At 33.5% G+C, this 19,815-nt stretch overlaps 2 protein-coding genes across 4 annotated transcripts in view; one reads left to right on the top strand and one right to left on the bottom strand.

Annotated features, from left to right (window-relative positions):
• Positions 1-2,250: 2,250 nt before the first annotated feature.
• Hcs (holocarboxylase synthetase-like protein) overlaps positions 2,251-19,815 on the top strand; it is a 65,175-nt gene continuing 47,610 nt past the window's right edge. For all 3 annotated transcript variants that reach the window (XM_023162916.2, XM_023162915.2, XM_074173494.1), the window contains exon 1: positions 2,251-2,433. The gene's annotated coding sequence lies outside the window, so the exon portion shown is untranslated. The remainder of the gene's footprint in view (positions 2,434-19,815) is intronic.
• Positions 3,144-19,100, bottom strand: LOC111507582 (microtubule-associated protein 1 light chain 3 gamma). The gene is made up of 4 exons (XM_023162917.2): positions 18,809-19,100; positions 12,868-12,923; positions 4,473-4,579; positions 3,144-3,497 (listed from the first exon to the last, which is right to left on the bottom strand). Exons 1-4 carry the CDS (start codon positions 18,963-18,965, stop codon positions 3,332-3,334), a joined length of 486 nt encoding a protein of 161 aa, XP_023018685.2. The 5' UTR covers positions 18,966-19,100; the 3' UTR covers positions 3,144-3,331.

The raw sequence follows: 19,815 nt of genomic DNA, 5'->3' as shown, positions 1-19,815 counted from the left end.
AAAGTTTCATTCCCAAGACTTGCTTGTCTTGTTTCGAAATGGTATTTTCTTTTCGAAGTCAATTTGGCTATTCAATTACCTACTAATTAGTTTAGGATGTGTCTCACGCTCGTACCTTGTTGAAACGACATAGTTCAGTGGATAACGCACCTAGATACACCGTTGAAAGATATCTTAATATTGAAGTGGGAGAAGAGGAACGTGAAATAACATCACTGGTAGAAGACCGCATATTCTACCATCCGTGATAACGTACACTGCAATACATTTTTTTGCCTCAGTTTCAAATTTAATGCAGGATGCTACTATCGACATTATGCAGTAAATGACCTATATAAACATGCATCGTCAACAGTCAATATCCCTTCCCGGATCTGGAAACCACGACATGTATCTTTCATATGTCGTGTTCAATTCTGTAGCGAAACAATCAATATTCGTTTTTCCGAAATATTTTTTGATTTCATGTAATGCTCAATTTTCGAGTTCATATTCAGTCTTGATAGCTAAAGAACATGACTTTCTGTCCGCTTCATTATTTTCATCTGGTGATATGTAAGATGCAAACACCATGGTACGTCGTACATCATAAACACCTTGTAACTGAATTTAATTGTGTAGATTTCACGCTTCCCTTGTGATTGACACAGGATATTGCTTTCAATGTTATTAATTCTCAAAAGGATTCGAATATCGTTTGGGTTTTTAACAAATAACTGTTAACCGTATAAAGCAGCTGTTATTTCTCAATATTCAACATTATGTAGAAATATTCCTATCTTTTTCATTATGGATTTAATGTATCCGTTTAAATGAATATGAGTTTTCCACCACAACTATTAAGATTTGATATCGTCTGAAATGTTCATTATTCCGTTATAGTTTCCTCCATTATTTTCAACTGTAAATATTATTTTCTTCCTAATGGCATGCAATCATCCATAATTCAGTTACAACGGGACATGATGCCACTAACGTCCCAGTCAATTTTGCAATTTTGCGTACTGTAATAGTTTTGATAATTTTGGAGATTCTTTCTTCAGGTAAAGTAACTGTCATTTTTTGTACTATATAAAAAACCCAAAAACTTCACACGTTTCGAATTGGAAACAAATTACTTTTCTCGAAAAAGATCAGGAATCCTAATTCCTATAATAAAACTGTCACAATAACCAACGTGTCTTTTCTACATTCATTTTCTATTCTAGAAATTATCAAAATATTATTTGGATGAGCTATATTGATGTAATTCTTCTCAATATCAAAAACTTTACAGCAAGTTTGAGCAATTTTGTAAAAACACTGTTTCCACTGTTCGGAATTCCTCAATTTTCGAATGTGGAGCAGCTAGCTATTTACCTATTGAGGTGTTTCAAATTTAGAATAAAACAGTGACTCCCAATTGATTTGTTTGTAAGAGAGTAATGAACTGTTTTATAAACAGCATACGTTCGGAAATTGAATGGAATTAGAACAGCATTTTCATGTGTTATGACTTTCCAGTTTTCCAAATAGTTGCGAAATCTTTCAGCGTAAGTACTTACCTGGCTTATTTTCTGTTTCTATAAATAGCGTCGTATTGTTTTCTTATTCGCAATTGTTTTCTCTCTAAATATGTTTTTTCTCAACTCCATCCAGTTTTTGAATTAAGATCGCTGGTAGTTCAAATAACCACCCTGTGTGGAGTCTCGATCTCGGACCGTGTAATTTTCTTCTACAAATACATCGCCATAGGTTTATCTAGTTCCTCATGACTGAATATTTACACATCACAAGAATACGTTAAAAGGTAAGACCTCGTTAACCCTTAGCTCACACAAGTTTCGACTTCTGAGGGTTGTCGATCGTTGGGGTGCGACAGCTGGTTAACAGAAAAACAGATTTTAAACAGATTTTTTTTTAAACAGAAACAATTGCACACACAACGCCCTCGATTCTCCTAATTCGTTTTGGATATCCGTTCAAATAGCACCTGATTTAACTTTCAAAATTCATTTCTTTCGATTATTGATCTAGTATTATCTTTCAAAAAACGGATTGTTTTCATCAACAATACTGTCTCGGTTGAAATTTCTAGAGAGTTTCAGTTGAAGTAATGAATGAATTATTCTTTAGAGATGTTAATTTGACAGTTTTTTTTTGACGTAGTCATCGCCACCTTGTTACATTAGTCAATGCAAAAATGACTGGATAATGGGCAAGTTGAAGAACAGAAGAAGACGTCTTTTGGCTTATGCAATGCTAACTTCATGTTATTTAGTATTTTTGTCAGAAAGAGCGATAAAATTCGTGAAATTCATTACACGATTTTGTAATTTGGTTGTACTAGAAGGGAATATTATATTATGTGAATACCCCTTTCAAAAGTCAGCAAACTTGTGCCAAACTGTACCATAACATCTCTATAAAAGAATTGTTCATCTAATTTACATTGTAAGTACCGAATACTCTGCTATGCCTACATTTACAATCGATATTCCTTGATTTGATTTCTGATCATATTCTTCATTCATAAGAAAACATTCGTGAAAGAAATTCAAAATAAAGGATGAATAACACTTATTACTCACATGTTTGGCATTAGAAAGTGTTGTGAACATCTTTTAAATTTTATATTTAAAATTTCCATTATTTAAAAAAATACTGAAAAGGCCAGTTTGATTCATAATAGATTTCATTTATCTTTGTATTCCTGATGATGCTAACTACTCGTATCGCCGAAACGTTAAGAATTTCACTAAAAACTAAACACAGTCAGCAATACTGAAAAAAGGAGTATTGTCAGTGACAGTTTGAATTAAGCAATTTTAGAAGTAGTGATGATGACTCCTCTTATGAAAACGCCATCTGTGGGATTGATAGAGAAATTACCTTGAACATCAAAAATAGAAAGCAGTCTCTGGGTGGCTCATTGGTGTCCAACCACTGTCCTCAATGTCTCCTCCTGTCAAATCGTGAGGCATCCACTTTTTGAGCATTTTGATCATTCCTATAGCTGTATCAGACATGTCTTCACTAATTGAAGTCTACATATTCAATGCCTTATATAATTTTTCACAATTTGAAGTTCCTCAATTTTAAGTATCTCAGTTTTTACCTAGTGAAGTAGACTATAAAGTCAAGTGAAGGAATAAAACAAAACATTCATCAAAGATAAAATGTAATTGTAAATTAACCTCAGTCTATAAAATTCGCAGTACTCCTATAAATCTTTGCAGTCTTTTAAAATACAACCAGTATATGTACAGCATAATAATAAAGGAACTAACATGAAAAATTCTGTTCAGATTCGCTGGTTTTGATAAAAGTGTTGTATGTTTTTGCAATCTCTTTAGCTACCACCGAAGACCTCCTGTGAAGCGTAAGTGACGTAGAGGTATCCATCAGGGTTAGCATGGTTGGAGTAGACTTCAGCCATTGTTAAGGACAGACTGACCATAACTTTTTCGTTTACCATGAGGTATAAAGCCTGGTGGGAGTGTACTCGAACTCTGTTTCTGAAAACATAAATTATTCGTATTAAAATGAATAGAAGCAAATAATCTATGTCTGATAAAAAGTGTTATATGGGTGATATAGTCATATTTATTATGGTTTATAAGACATTTAAACAAAAAAATTGAAAAAAATTTCTGATTTTTTTTATAAACAAATGCTATAATAAATGGAATGAATAATTGGATAAGCGTTTGAATTTTGGGCTAAATTTGTTCTTCAATCAATAGAGAATGAATAATTCTTTAGTTTTTTCATTGTATCTCAATTAGTTCATAAGTTATAATAAGTTTAAACATAAAAAAACCAGGTGAGAATGATGATGAGTAAAAGAGAACAGAAATGATTTTTTTTGTCTCAAGAAATAATACATGGTTTTTTTTGTTGCATTGTCATAACAAATTGTCAATTAAATAAACAATGAAAATATAAATAAAAACAAGATCGTTTTTTTTTCAGTTACCAAAGAGCGAGATAAATTATGAATAAAAAAAATGGTTTCTTAATATTAATTACAAGTGGCAGGAAAAATGAATAATTAACAAATGCATTTTTGAGCAATAACAACATTTTTTAAGAAACGAATATTTTTTTAAATAATAGTTTGCATCAAATATTATGTTTTAAAAAAATATTCAAATTATATTGTTATAACAATTTTTTTTATTAATATCAGATGAAAATGTTTCAAAATCATTTTCGTGTAATTTGTGATTAAAAAAAACGGATCGGTAGTAATATTGAAAAAATTCTTTTCAAAGAATTAAACTAAGTAATTTGTTGACAAAAAATTGAAAAATGACAATGTTTTTATTTTTCCAACGTGAAACTATTCGTGCCAATTTTGAAATCTACAGTTACTGAAAATCTGTTGATACTGATAACTTTGTTGTTTTTCAAAATAGATGTCAGTTTCTAAGTCATAAGTTAGCAAGTATCGGTACTTCAAAGTACAACACTGGCCATACGATTCTTACCTGATAAGGATCATAAATTGTGACATCGTTAATTCCTTAGGTACCAGAAACTTTTGTTTATTGATGTGTGGCAAATGGTGCTCTTTCGAAAATCTCTGAACTATAACCTACAAGAGAAAAATATAGTTACAATTAGAATGAATGGATTATATTTTCGGAAAAACCACTTTTCAATCAATTCATAGAAAAATAATTATTTTCTCAAAAAGGGTAATGACATTATTCATCCCAAATGCATTGACTCATGACTGAAAAATGTTTGAACATTTTTAGATGTTTGTTTTTATTCAAAACAATCCTTTCTTAAGAGAAATGTTTTCTCGATCTTCCAAATCAATCAAGAGTACGGCAGAGCCGTACTCTTACCATCTACCTGAAAGACCACTCACCATACTAAATAATCAGCTTCGTTAAGAAGCTGTGTTTATTTGGTTGAGTGTGAATAGGTTTGAGAATAGACCCACTCACTTTGGAACTAACCTTACCTTCTAAATCTAATATTTTTTACTCGTAATAACCCCTTCTTAAGAAGTGAACATGACGATTTTCCTTATGAAGACGGCGTATATAGGATTGAAAGAGAAATCTGAGCTTAATACAAATAAATGAGGGTTCTAATGATGGTCTGCTGCAAAGATCATCTTCGATATCGACATTGAAAAGTCGTTATGTGTTCCTTAGCAGTGTTCACCGCAGGATACTATCCAAAAGTGTCGCATTCATTATCTCACAACAGACCATGTTGCTCCCACCCTCCGAGGTCTCTCATAAGTGTTCAAGTTTTTGAAGTTATATTTCTTTTGGGGCGTTAGGAAAAATGATGAGAGTCACGGTCACGAAAAACCGACACCCTGAAGTTAGCTTCTTCTTCTTTAATTTATGTGGTCGTTGCTTCTCAGTCGAGCGCATTTGGCCAGACTCCTTCTGTGTGAACAGAAGCTTCGTCCGCTTTTTTTTTTATAAAAATACTTCATTTTTTTACTAGGGGGCCGCGAGTCCTCTCAAGTTGTCTTTCACTTCAATATTCATTTGGACTTATTTTTTTAAAAACACCCCATTTTTGGACTCCTTCCCGACCATGATATCTACGTGCCATCTTTGAGGACGGTCGTTATCGGCACAACCGTTCTCTGTCTCGATCGGAGAGAAAGTCCCCGAAGTTAGCTCAACATTTCAATTTTTCAAAAAAAGTTATTATTATTACTTTTGTTTGAAGGTGATTGACAATGTTTCATAATGAATTTCACTAGTTCCAGTAGACTTCCATTGTCTACTATATAAAATTTTTTTTTTTTTTTTTTTTTTTTTAAATATACTTTATTGTCTGAAGAACATAATTCTCATTGACAAAGTCGTTTACAAAATAAAAGAACAAAATAACACAACAATCACCTTTAGATATATATCGATATGATAAATAGTGAGGTAGAAAAAGTGATAATAATTATAATTGGACTACGATAGACGCACATCTGAGTCAAAGGAAATTTGATACATTATCCTCGTACTGGTCAACAAAATATGAAATATGAAATATAAAATACAAAATATGAAATATAAGTACATGAAAATAATAAAAATGATCACAATTTTATATACATATATACACATACATACATATACACATATACATACATACACATACACACACATATACATATATAACTCTAAAACACTTAACAACAACATGTGCAATTATACAATGCATGTACATAAAATATTAAAATTGTCACAATAAAAATTTGCTTTGTACGAATATTAACAACAAAGAGGTGTAAATATAAAATGAAGTTCATATAAATATAAATAAAATATAAGTATCACTGAAACAAATTAAATAATAATGTATAACGAAGTCGAATTTCACGCATTAAAAGTTCATACAGTAGAATTCATCTAATGAGTAGAAAGCCTTCGTCAATAGAAGTTTTTTTACGGTACTTTTGAATTGTTTTTTGCTATCTAAAATTTTTATCTCATTTGGTAGGTGATTGAATAATTTTTTACCATTATAAAATATGGAATTTTTTATTTGTGTCGATGTTGGAATTGGTAAGGTTATATTTAGTGCTTGTCTTGTGTTGTATTGAGACAATTCATGAGGTTTGTTTTTAAATTTGCTATGCATGAGACATACTGATTCTAAGATAAAAATACAAGGTAATGTTAAGATTTTATGTTTTATAAAGAGTGGCTTGCAAGAATCCCGGAATTTAGCTTTGCACATATACCTTACTGCTCGTTTTTGCAAAACAAAAATCATATTGAAGACATATCGACTACATGATCCCCAAAAACAGATTCCATATCTCAAATGTGAATCGATTAAAGCATAATACACACTTTTTGCCATATCTATACCAAGTTCCCATGAAATGGTTCTTACAGCGAAACATCCTGATGCCAATTTTCTTCTGAGTTTTTCAATGTGACTTTCGAATTTCAATTTATCATCTATATATAAACCCAGGAATTTTGTTTCCGACATATAACTTATCACCTGATTTCCTATATGAAGTTCTTGAAGATTACATTTGAAAGTTAGGATGTTAGTTTTTGATATATTGAAAGACAACCTATTAGCATCACACCAATCTTTAACTTTTCTAATATCATTCTCAATCATTTGATGCAATTGTGTGCCATTTTTATCATGCCAAAGTATTGTGGTGTCATCTGCAAATTGAGTGAACTCTCCGGAAATATCAATTGAGGCTAGATCATTTATATAGACTAAGAAAAGGGTGGGTCCCAGAACTGATCCTTGAGGTACCCCCCATTTAATTTCTAATTTGTGTGATAAGTTGCCTTGAAGAAATACGCTTTGACTCCGTCCGGATAAATAAGACTCAAACCACTGGATTGCTACATCTCTAAACCCATATTTCTCTAATTTTTGCAACAGAATTTTGTGATTAACACAGTCGAAAGCCTTTGTCAGATCACAGAAAACTGCTGCTGCAACTTCCCTATCATTCAGATTCAGGTAAACGTTTTGAAGAAGGTTGAAAATTGCATCATTTGTTCCTTTCCCTCTTTGAAATCCGAATTGTGTAGAAATAATAGTGTTATGCTTATTCAGAAAGGCCATTATTCTTTTTTTCACGAGTTTCTCTATTATTTTTGAAAGTGTGGGTAACATTGAAATTGGTCTGAAATTTGCGGGATTATCAGTATCACCCCCCTTATGTATTGGAATTACTATTGCGTTTTTTAAACATGATGGAAAAACTCCTGTTGCAAATGAAACATTTACTGATTCAACTAGTACCATAATAGCCGAGTCGGGAAGATGTGAAAATATTTTTATAGATAAGTCATCCCACCCAGATGCATTTTTATTTTTAATTTCATTAAAGATTTGTTTCATCTCAACTGTATCCGTAGGCGTGAAAAAGAAAGATTCAGAAACAGAGATGTGATTTAAATAAATCAGTGGATCCTTTGAGGAAATAATCTGTTTAGAAACAGTTTCTGCAACTGAGCAATAATATTCATTGATATCGTTGCATTCTAAATTTGTTTTCACAGGAGCAGAGTTGTTTCTACCTCTGAAGTCATTGACAATTTTCCAGCTCTCTTTTTGCCTGTGACTTGCATTTTCTACTCTGTTCCTATAGTATACCTTCTTAGCCATTTTCAAGGTTTTTCTATAAATGGACCTATACCTGTTATAAAAAGAAGTGAAGATTTCATTTTCATTGGCAAATTTTCTAATCATATGTAGGGATCGTAGATTTTTCGCTGAAATTTTGATACCCTTTGTCAACCAGGGTTTTTTAGCTTTTTTCTTGATTAGCTTAAGAGGAAAGCTTATATTAAATACATCAGAAAGAATTGAATGAAATTTGGATAAAGGATCCTTACATATCATTGCTTGATCCCAGTTGAGCATATTACAATTCTTCTTAAATCCATCAAAGTTTTTCTTGCTAAATATCCTACCCATATATTTTTTTCTACTACTTTTTTCAAATGTCTGAGGTAAATAAAACATTACTGCTTCATGATCCGATAGACCTGCATTGATGACGTCGCATTTGATACCCTTCATGTTAGAACAAACATAGTCAATTATAGAACTAGAATATTTTGAGTGACGTGTTGGCAATTCAACATGCATCTCTAAATTGAAGCTGATTAATAAATTTTCTAACGATTTTGTTGACATTGAGGCTTTGTCTTTAAAATTTATATTGAAATCTCCAGTGAGAATTACAGTCGCATTATAAGGAATCTGTGATAGCAAGACTTCCAATCTTTCTAAAAAACGATTTTCACTGGATAATGGGGAACGATATAGACAAATAATAAATAATTTATGATTTTCACTATATATACAAGAGAATTCGAACTCCTTCTCAGCCAACATACAATCAAAGTTTTTAATCTCAGTGAAATAATTATTTTTAATAAAATCCATGTTGATGAGGATCAATGTGCCCCCATGCTGGCTGTTCTGCCTCGAATATTTTGCAATAGTAATGTAATTTGGTACGTGCAGAGGCTCTTCCATCTCCAGCCAGTGTTCTGTTAGCAAAACAATATTAGGGAACTTATGGTCATCTAAGAATATATAGAGTTCATCTACTTTATTTCTTATTGACTGAATGTTCAAGAGCATCAGAGATGTACCGTTTTTACAATTTTTATATCTAAAAAAGAGTCCTCTTCTACTTGATCAGCAGAACAGGATTCTGAGTTTACTACTGAGTCATCATAAGCTGAGCTTGTATCTATACTCACGACTGTATTGTCATGTTCATCTTCGCCTATCTCAGTCCTACATATTGTTTTTAAAACAACATTACTATATTTTGACGTATTTAAATGGTTCTTAAGATTATGAAAAATCTTTAATTTACTTCCCTGTTGTTTTCTGTCGACAAAGAGTACAATAGAAACATTTCTATTAAGTCGAGAGAAACGGCTTATAGCGGTTCTCAATTTATCATTTATAATGTGATCTATTGGATCATTACATTCTGAAAGTAGTACAATATTTGTCGTTTTGCTTATGGGTAAGATATTTTTCAATGCTAAATTTAAGGTTTTACAGTTACTGATGTTCTTAGTGCTGAACATCACTATAACATAGTCATTTTGACCGTAACTTACGGTGTTATCAAAAATATCCCTTGTCAAAGTCGATAATTCCGTCTCCAACTTGATGATTTCAAAAACACTATAATAAGGATTGTCCATAAATTTCTTCAATACTTCGGAAAACCCTGATGCGTATTCATCACCTAGGATCAGAATCTTTGAATTTGATTTTCCTGGCATTGTTACTGACTGTCTCTCGCCAATTTTTAAACATCTACTGTTTTCCATAATTTCCTTTTCATATTTTCTCGTGCCTTCCTGCTGCTCCAATTTTTCGATGTCACTATCAATATTTGTTTCATGCAGAACTGGTTGCTCCAAGAGTCCTTCTTTCGTGCGTTTTTTTATTTTTTTATTGTTTCTGTTGATTGGCCTCTTACGTACTTTTCCATTTTTGTTACGTTTGCTTGTAGTTATTTTGTAGCATCTTCTCCTCTTTCCAATTTCTCTTCGTTTTTTTTGTTCAGCCATTACATGTTCCCCTACAAAATCCTCAATATCTACGCCACTGGAAATAGTTGAGTTAGTCATTGTGGATTGATGATTCACTTGACAAACATATGTTTGTGTTTCAATTGTTTTTACTAATGTCACTTTTTCAGACAGATCTTTTTTTAAATCCTTTATTTGTCTCTCCATCTCTAGGATAAGTTTTTTCTGGGCTTCTAAAAGTGTATTCATTTCTGTTTCTGATTCTAAGGCTTGTTCGATAATAATTTGTTTTTCATTATTCAATTTTTGAATGTACCTGTCCTTCATTGTTCCCTCTTCTGCAAGGTCACTAATTGTTTTTTCTAATAGACTCGTTTCTTCTTCCAGGACACTTATGGAGATACTCTCTTGGCAACAGATTATCTTGTTATCTTTCACGAACCTCACTTTATTTTTGTAATTTTGTAGAATACAACTCCTGTGAAACACACTGGAACATTTTGTGCATACATAATGCACAAATGGTTTGAGTTTACAGCACTTATAGTTCATTTTTAAACACACACTATGTATTAAGTCGAGGTACTCTAATCGAACTTCTCTTCAATATCTGAAACAACTTAAAAAGAAGAATTAAAAATGAAAATAACAATTATATTAAGCAAAATAAACCTGAAATGAAATAATAGTGAAATAAAATACAAGTAAAAATTGAATAATTGAATAAATAAAAATAAAGAAATGAAAAAAGAAAATAAAAATAAAAAGTGGAGAGAATCCAAGTTACGTTAGTTCACGACGTTTCGATTGTTAGTATTTACAATCGTCTTCGGGTGATGACTGGCCTGATTCCTCCGAGAGATGACTATTTATAGGTCGCTTTCCATTTTCCGCTTCACTGGTTCCGTGGGAGATCACCGTTTTGGCGGGAGTTGGCCATTTTTCGCTTGATGATGGGTTTCCATATGTTGCGTATTTCTACGCTAGCTTGGCTGAATACGTTGTTGGACAACATGTATGCGGCTTCCTTGAATTTTCTCCTAAACAAATGTTCCTTTCTGTGCAAGAGCTCAGCTTGGGACCACTTGATGTTGTGTTGATGGCTCCAAACATGGTCTGCTATTCCTGATTTGCTGATTTCCCCTCGCTGTGTGTGTTTCTTGTGCTCGGCAATGCGAATATTCAATGGCCTCTTAGTTTCACCAATATAGAATTTTCCGCACTCACAGGGTATCCGGTAAATGCAATTCTTGGAATTGCAGTCTGCGTTTGGTGGCCTGGTTCTGATGCAGATTCTGATGTTGTACTTGGAACCAATTTTTTTTATCCTCTCCGATAATCCTTTGATGAAGGGAAGTGCAAGCACTGGTTGTGACGGCTTCTCTTCCTTGCGAGGTTCCTGTTGTCTTTTAGCCAAAATCTTTTCTACCATCGCTTTGAAGTAGCCATTCCGTTGAAGATCATTTTTGATGATGTCTAGTTCCTTCTCGAGACCTTCCTTCGTATTACAGAGCCCAAAAGCACGGTCTAATAGAGTCTTGATGATTCCTCTTTTAGTCGATTGATGGTGGTTGGATTCGTGGTTCAGATACTATCCCGTATTGGTGGGTTTTCGGTATACAGATGTTTCCCACTTAGTGTCGGTCCTCTTCACCAAAACGTCTAAGAATGGCAATTCGTTGTGGATTTCCTTCTCCATTGTGAAAGTGATGGAAGGTCTCACGCTGTTGATGTGTTTCAGGAAGGCGTCTAGTTCAGTATTGCCATGGTTCCATATTATGAAGGTGTCGTCAACATATCTCAACCAGATTCGAGGTTTCTTGTGGGCTTCTTCAATGGCCAGAGTTTCAAACCACTATATATATATATATATGTTGACTATTACTTGTATTTTATTTCACTATTATTTCATTTCAGGTTTATTTTGCTTAATATAATTGTTATTTCCAACTATTCATTTTTAATTCTTCTTTTTAAGTTGTTTCAGGGATTTCAAATCATTTTATATAGTAGATAATGGAAGTCCGAACTAGTGAAATTCATTATTATTACTATTATAACTTGAACCTAACCTAAACTAATCTAACCTAAACCCGAATCATCCATCTCATTTTCACAGTTGAAATTTTCTCCCATAACCCTAAAACTCGGTATAACTTTTTTTTAATGTTCGTCATCGGGATTCTCATAATACATTTTTTGTCTCATTTTTGGATTTTCTCTTTCGTCATCGGGGATTGCCATAACAGATTTACTTATTAGTCAGTGGGATGTGTTTGAAGACGGGCAGTAAACAAATCTAAAGAAATAAACTTTAAATGTTCAAGCCCGTCTCGGATATACCTAAACAGTAGGTTGAATGGACTGACGCCTATCAGAAAACAGCTACTCCCCTGGCTAATACCACGAAGGGCGTTGGATTATATAAGACAGGCGTCAGTGCAGGAATCTTCACAGAAAATGTCCTGCATATGCAATTGGCAATACAACTGAAGGAGTCGACCTTCAATTATGGAACAGGCACACTTGCAGACCGGTTTCGGGATTATTAGCCACTCATCAGTGCAAGATAGTGACCATCATCGACCTGAAGTCAACGATATTCCATAATAGAACATCGGAATTCTTTCAGAGTATTTCATTCCCCGTGTTAAGTTAGAGTGAACATCAAAAATGTCACTCCATCTAGTGGACGAGGTACTAACCAACTGCATATCCGAAATTTGCCCGATTCCTCTGAATAAGGAAGAAAAACTTTCCCGTTAGTCTTCCTTATTCAGAGGATAGACTGTATGAGTGATTAAGAGTGGTTTCAAAAAGTACCCGCCCCATATCAGAGTTTTTAAATATAACTTACCGGTAATTTCGTGGGAAATCTATTCCTTAGGGTCATTACTTCCTCTCTTCTGACTTCTGAAAGAAAAAACGATGTTTTGATGACTTATTACAAGTATCTGAGGTAATCGAAACACAACAAGACATTACATTCAATATACTACACAATACAACACACATTTCTTGAAACAATGAGACTAGAGAAACACAACACAAAGGATATTACCTGATGTTATCCAAATACAGGCAAATTTAAAGAGACATTCGTTTGACAGGATAGGACAAATACCTGAATTAAAGCCTTCTAACCATATAAAAGAAAAAGAAGTGATTTATTTCCAACAGGAGTACCCAGTTACAGGAAATGCTATTATTACAGAGTATATATGGACTAAATATTAAAAATAGTGGAATATAGAAATATATAAAAGTAAATGCTAAAACAAAGTATATATAAAATATTCGTATGAGTAGAATTTCAAAGAGAAATGAAAAATTGAGTATATGACACAAAAAGTTACAAATTATGGAATGTAACAGTACTGACACAAAAGTTATTTATACTATTATTAAAAGTGATTGTGGATACAAGATACCAAGGTGTTCAGAGAGTCAAAATGAATGTCGCAGTGTTCACAGATTTTATTGAAGAACAAACAAGAAGATAAAACGTTCAGTTTGAGTAGATCCATGAAGATGGTAGCACAGTCTGCTATCGAAAGCTTTCGCATATAATTAGTAGAAGTTATTAAAGCTTCAAATATTTTTTGTAAACAAATGGTAATGTTGAAATACTGAAAATGAAGGAAATTTAGTTGCAAGATTCAATCAAAAGGATTTGAAACTGTATATCTTCTATTAATTATCTGCGAGCGCTTTCGACACAACACAATTTCAAATGGCAATATACAGGAAACCTACACAAACAAGCTCCACCATACCCGCAAGTTCAAACCATTCACCATCACATAAAATGGCTGCCTATAACACATTCATATATAGAATGTTAAGGATATCACTCAGCAATGAAGCCCGAAACAAAGAACGGAAAGTCATATACCAAATAGAGAACGAAAACGGATACACCCAAAAAACAATAGATAAACTAGAAAACAGAATCAAACAAAAAATACAGAACAAGGATCAAGCCACCCTAACAGACAAAACAACACAACGATGGACAGCATTAACGTACGTAGGACACCAAACCAAAAAACTAACAAATGTCTTCAAACCACTGAACATCAACATCACATACAAGCCAAACACAAAGATAACACAAAAAATAAACAACTATGAAAAAGAAGAAGACAAAGACCAAAACGGGATATACAGTATACAATGCTCGGACTGCAACAAATTCTATATCGGCCAAACCAAGAAAAAACTGATCCAAAGGTATAATGAGCACAAAAAGGCATACAAAAATTCAATAGTATATAAATCAAACCTCGCAACACACGCCATACAAAACAAACATAATTTCCCCCCACCAGAGAACATAAAACTCATAAAACAAGTCAACAAGGGAAACCGCATGGACATTTGGGAAAACTTTAACATCCATAAATTCAACAGTCATAAATCACTTATCGAGGAACAAGTACAAATCACAACACAACAATACCTCACATTCAATATATTAAACAAAACCACACACATTCCTAGAGAAGATCTAACACAAAGAATAGTACCTGCTGCAGTACAAATACAGGCAAATTTACCTAAAGTACCTGTAATACCTTGAGACGTTCGGACCGTATAAAGAGGCAAACGACAGGATGACAAGTTCAGTTTGAGGAGTGCCTAGAAGATGACAGTACGACCAGCTGTCGAAAGCGCTCGCTGATAATTAATAGAAGATATAAAGCTTCAAATCCTTTTTGTGAAAGTTAATATTAAAATACTGAGAATGAAGGAAAATTAGTTGCATCATTCAATATATATACACATCATATATATATATATATATATATATATATATATATATATATATATATATATATATATATATATATATGATGTGTTGTTTTTCCGGGTGTTCATCCGTTGTGTACTATTCGATAGTCGACGTTTCGCCATCATCTCAGATGGCATTATCAAGACGAGTTACTGCTTCGCTTCGAGAGGTGTAAGCGAAGCAGTAACTCGTCTTGATAATGCCATCTGAGATGATGGCGAAACGTCGACTATCGAATAGTACACAACGGATGAACACCCGGAAAAACAACACAACCGACAACTGCCACCGCAGTTGTCGGTTGATTGGTCAAACCAACAACACTGACATAAAAACTTGGCAAGTTGACTTGGGTGTCACACCAATAGGTGGTTCCACTTATGTCTCGCTTGCGTTTACGCAGTTATTTCTATCAAGTACTTTTCTTGGTTTTTCACATTTTGTCTTCTATCGCCTAATAGGCTGAAACAGCTGTCTACCGATGGCTCTTAAATTGAAATCAATATGGGAATGATCAGAATGGTACTTATTTATTTATCTTTTGATTTTCATTGAATTATTTTCCAGCAGTTTGACTGTATTAACCTTTCTCGATTTTATATACTTTTGGAAACAACCTAATAATAATATTATACAGTGTATAAAATGAAGAAGCAGAAATTTTGTCTGGTGGGAAAATATATTTTGGTATATCTTTCGATTCTGGTTGTTACAAACGTACATCAAATATCATTTCAGTCTAATTGCGCTCCAACATGTGATAAGGAGAGTTGTTGATGAAGGATCTGTTTGTTTTCTTGTTTGCTTGGCAAGCATCGAATTTACATAAATATTCCAGAAATAGTACCTATATCTTTAAACTGAAACGCATTAACTTGAGAAATTGAGTGATTTTATTTTTTATTTCGAGTTTAATCAGTGATAAATTTTAATCAAAATGTATTACTGAAAATCTTGTTTACCACTTCGAAGCATAGGTCAAGAATCGCAAACGGTAAAAACGATGAACATCAGTCACTCTCAAGTTTGGCCTAAGCCTGTCACGGCTGACTATTCAAAACGATACAAATTACAGCGAAAGTTGAGATGGCGTCAACCATATGAAACTGAAACAGTGAGAGAAATAAACTGTTCACAAGGTTTCGTGATTTAAAATATGCCCGAGCTGTCGCAGAAGAAATAATATGTTTGACAGTTTATGTTTTAATTGTTCTACATGAAAATTCTAATTCAATTTAGAGTTCAAAGTAACACAAAGTAACTCTCGTGGTTCACACTGACGGGTCGTTACGAGTACCCTCTGAGATTTGTCATTATTTAGTTTCAGATTTTGGGCTCTAAACCGTGTTTCAACTTTTTTTTCAATTTCTTCAGATCCAGTAAAACGTGGTGATCCGGACTCGAACATACAAATGACGTATCATCGGCAAAAAAAACACAGTTGAAGGGAGTCATGAAGTTGTTTAGCTCATTAACATAAATAATGAATAAAAGTGGCCCAAGGACAGAGCCTTTGAGTACACCACGATAAATTTCCTTAAAATCCGATGTATTATTATTGAAACAAACTGCCTGATATCGATTTTTCAGGTAGGACTCAAAAAGTGAAAGTAAAACTCCTCTTATTCCAACACATAGTAGTACTAAACACGTATAGTAGTAGTTTAGTATAGTACAGTATAGACTTAGGTGGGCCATCCTTGTATAGACACACCTGAAGAAGTTATTGTATATCGAAACACGTGTTGCGGTTTTGTGGAACTGTTCAGTGAAAATCTTGAAAACGTTTACTTATCGTGTCTTGAAATATTTTTTTTCAAGAGTGGAGTCAATAATATCTACCTCGCAACAGTTGTAAACACCAATCTGTTTGATGAAACTCATTTCTTTCTGAAAGATTACATTGGGACTATGTGATATTCAATATTCTGTGAAGTATACTAATGAATGCTGTGTGTCAAAGTATTATGTATGAATATACAGTGCATTTCTTTAATGTCCCCCCTTTTATTTAGAATAATAAAATTAATGCATGTGTATTTTATTTTGAAGTGAAATTGACAGGTGAAACTTTCAAGATGGCGACTGGGCGCTATCTGGGAAAAAAGTTGAATGGAATGGGGGATCTACCACAAAATGGGGGAACTTTCAATAATTGCCTGAATACATTGACATTTAACCACATAATATGAGGTAATAAGCTTGAGGTCAGTTCAAAAGATGCTCGAAATGATTGCGTTGAACTCCTTGACATATAAACAGCCTATCCGATATTTCACGCCGAACATTTTCGAACACAGTATATCCAATATTGAAGCAGGTTCAGTTTCGTACACCTTTTGCTTCAAATAGCTCCATAAAACAGTCCAAAGGTGTCAAATCTGGCGAGCGGGCTGGCCATTCTGTAGGACCTCGACGACCAATCCAACAACCGGGAAAAGTAGTATCCAAATAGTTTCTTACTTGTCTGGAATAATATGGTGGTGCTCCATCTTGTTGGAATACAATATCCATATCGAATTAATTAGGATTCGCTTTGATAATTTCAGTGATGAGGGGGTCAACAGTAGTTTCCAGCTCATTCAACTACAGTTCCCTTGTTCAATTTTGATCAATAAATAGAGGTCCTGTCCTGTCTGTCTATGTACATTGCCGTTTAAAAAAAATGTACATTCGTCACTAAAACAAATATTGTGGGGATAGATAGGATGCCTTGCAATGGTTTCCGTCATGATTTCGCAGAATTATGTTCTTCGATCAGGGTCATCTTCAGTTAATTGGTGTACCATTTTAATTTTGTATGGATGATACCTATTTTTCTTCAAAAGTCTCCACACAGTAGAAGGAGACACCTCACAAACATTCGCGACCGAATAAGTAGACTGTTCAGGATTTACTACCATCTCACCAATTATTTGCACATGCTGTTCTTCCGGAATAGACGGATGAGCTGGTAGCTTTTTGTTATGTACATTGCCGGTAGTTGTGAATTTGGATACAAGTTCCCTCAAATATTTTCTACAGGCAGGACGATTCGAAAAACGTTCATTGAAAATCCTTTCGGTCTCGTGAAAGTTACGCGTCGCGCCGTAAATAAAAATCGCTTTAATTTTATTCTTCCAATGGACGAGAATTGACCATTTTAGAGATTGTTGACGTGGTACCTTTCTACTAGTAAAACCGAAAACTAAATGAGAATATTCTAACTGAACAATGATGTTCATTGTCGTACTGACATTTTTTGTCGTTTTTATAAACAAAAAATAACTTAACAAACCTTATCGGGTTGTTGCAATTGCCATAGGTAGATAAAAAGGAATATTTCTAAAAATATCGATCTTAATGTGTTTTTCTTTAGGAAACTATCAGTCGCCATCCTGATAGTTTCATCTGTCAATTTCACTTCAAAATAAATTATTCATGCATTAATTTCATTATCCCAAATTTCAATTTTGTGAGTTGACCCGTTAAAAAAATAAAGGGGGGGGACATTAAAGAAATGCACTTTATGGCAATGTTCGTATAAGATAGTTTGTGGAAAATTGCAAAATCATGTTTATTGTTGATTTATTTAAAACACAAATTAGGTAAAATTTAATTAGTATTTTCACGGGTTAGGAAACTATTCTGTAGTGAAACACGTGTTACGGTTTTTTGAACTGATCAGTGAAAATCTTACAACGAAGGCAAAGAAAATACTTTTTTTGAAAATTGATAAATCAGAGTCGTAAATCGAAGTACTTCAATTTGTCAGTTTTACATCGAACCGGTCAACATCGCCACGAAACGATATCGTATCATCCGCAAATCTTATGGTTTTAGAGTTGGGCTCAAGTTGTTAAATAAGATTAGTCCCAATACCGTACCTTGAGGTACACCACACAATTAATTTTTTTTATTTGTAGTCACTTTTTCTCGCCCTTTTCCTTTTAAGTTGAATTAACATTATAATTTGCATTACCGAAAAAATAGTCGCGGAAAGAGTATAGTAATCAAAACTGACCTAGGGGCTTGATGGTCTTCGGTGGGCTGGCCACGGCATTGTCTTCTTTTTTCGTCTTCTTTCCTCCGAAAAGTTTGTTCATCGCTTGGAACGAGGAAGACAAATTATTATTTCCACACTCGCAGAAGTATTTGAGGCTGTTTTCCGCGGAATACATGAAACTCTCTAGTCGCCGTAGCTCACCAATGTTCTAGAAGGTACCGGTCGATTTCGAGAGGGCGATTGTGTTTTGTTGACTGCTGCTTACAGACCACTACGATGCCTCTGCTCGTACTGACAACAAAGCAGTTTACATTCAATTGTTTTTCGTAATTTCGCTTATCGGTACTAACCGTTTTTATTGACTTTCTCAGTACAGGGTTCAACGGAACTATGGAAAATTATCGGGTTGATTTGGGCGTCGCAGTGGCGTATCCGGTTGGATTGTTGGGGGTATATCATTACATACTATTATCCATGATAATATTTTTCAATATTCGCAATAAGTTTCATTGCGCCCTTTTCTCGCTGAAATTTCCATGGAAAAAATGTATTTCTTGACTTAGGTATGTTTACGATGTTATAGCCTGCTTCATAGAAATACATTGATGATTACAGATTACAGTAATTTTTTCAATATATCAACTCTATTTACGAAAACATAAAATTTACAATAGAACTAGAAACCAAAAATTCAATGAAATTTTTAGACCTCAATATTACAAAAATCAACAACAAACATGATTGCGCAATTTACCACAAACCAACCCATCCGGACACACAGGGCAGGATTTGGAAGTCTGAATGTTCTGGGACAACGAAAGAATGGAGGCCCTTATTTATTAATTGTTTTCCAAGTAAAAGAAATATTTTTTTCTGTCTAGTCTTTCATTTATTCATTGTCAGCAAATAAAATTATTAAATTATTTCAACAAAGAATGTATTAATTTGTTGAAATCAAATACAATTTATTAAAAGTCAAATGACCGCATTAACGAATGGAATTTTGCGAGCTTTTTAAATATTTT

Source organism: Leptinotarsa decemlineata, unplaced genomic scaffold, assembly GCF_025532065.1.
Source record: "Leptinotarsa decemlineata unplaced genomic scaffold, Ldec_3_MD MMD2_tig00000251_RagTag_RagTag, whole genome shotgun sequence".
NCBI classification, from domain to species: domain Eukaryota; kingdom Metazoa; phylum Arthropoda; class Insecta; order Coleoptera; family Chrysomelidae; genus Leptinotarsa; species Leptinotarsa decemlineata.
This window is presented reverse-complemented; position numbering and strand designations above follow the sequence as displayed.

Excerpts from the sequence above, each read along its gene's own strand:
- LOC111507582 (XM_023162917.2), bottom strand. The coding sequence starts at position 18,965 with ATGTATTCCGCGGAAAACAGCCTCAAATACTTCTGCGAGTGTGGAAAT. Across the intron at positions 12,924-18,808 it reads GAAGACCATCAAGCCCCTAG|AAGTCAGAAGAGAGGAAGTA; the intron begins GTCAGTTTTGAT and ends TTTTTCTTTCAG. Across the intron at positions 4,580-12,867 it reads GATTTCCCACGAAATTACCG|GTTATAGTTCAGAGATTTTC; the intron begins GTAAGTTATATT and ends TTTCTCTTGTAG.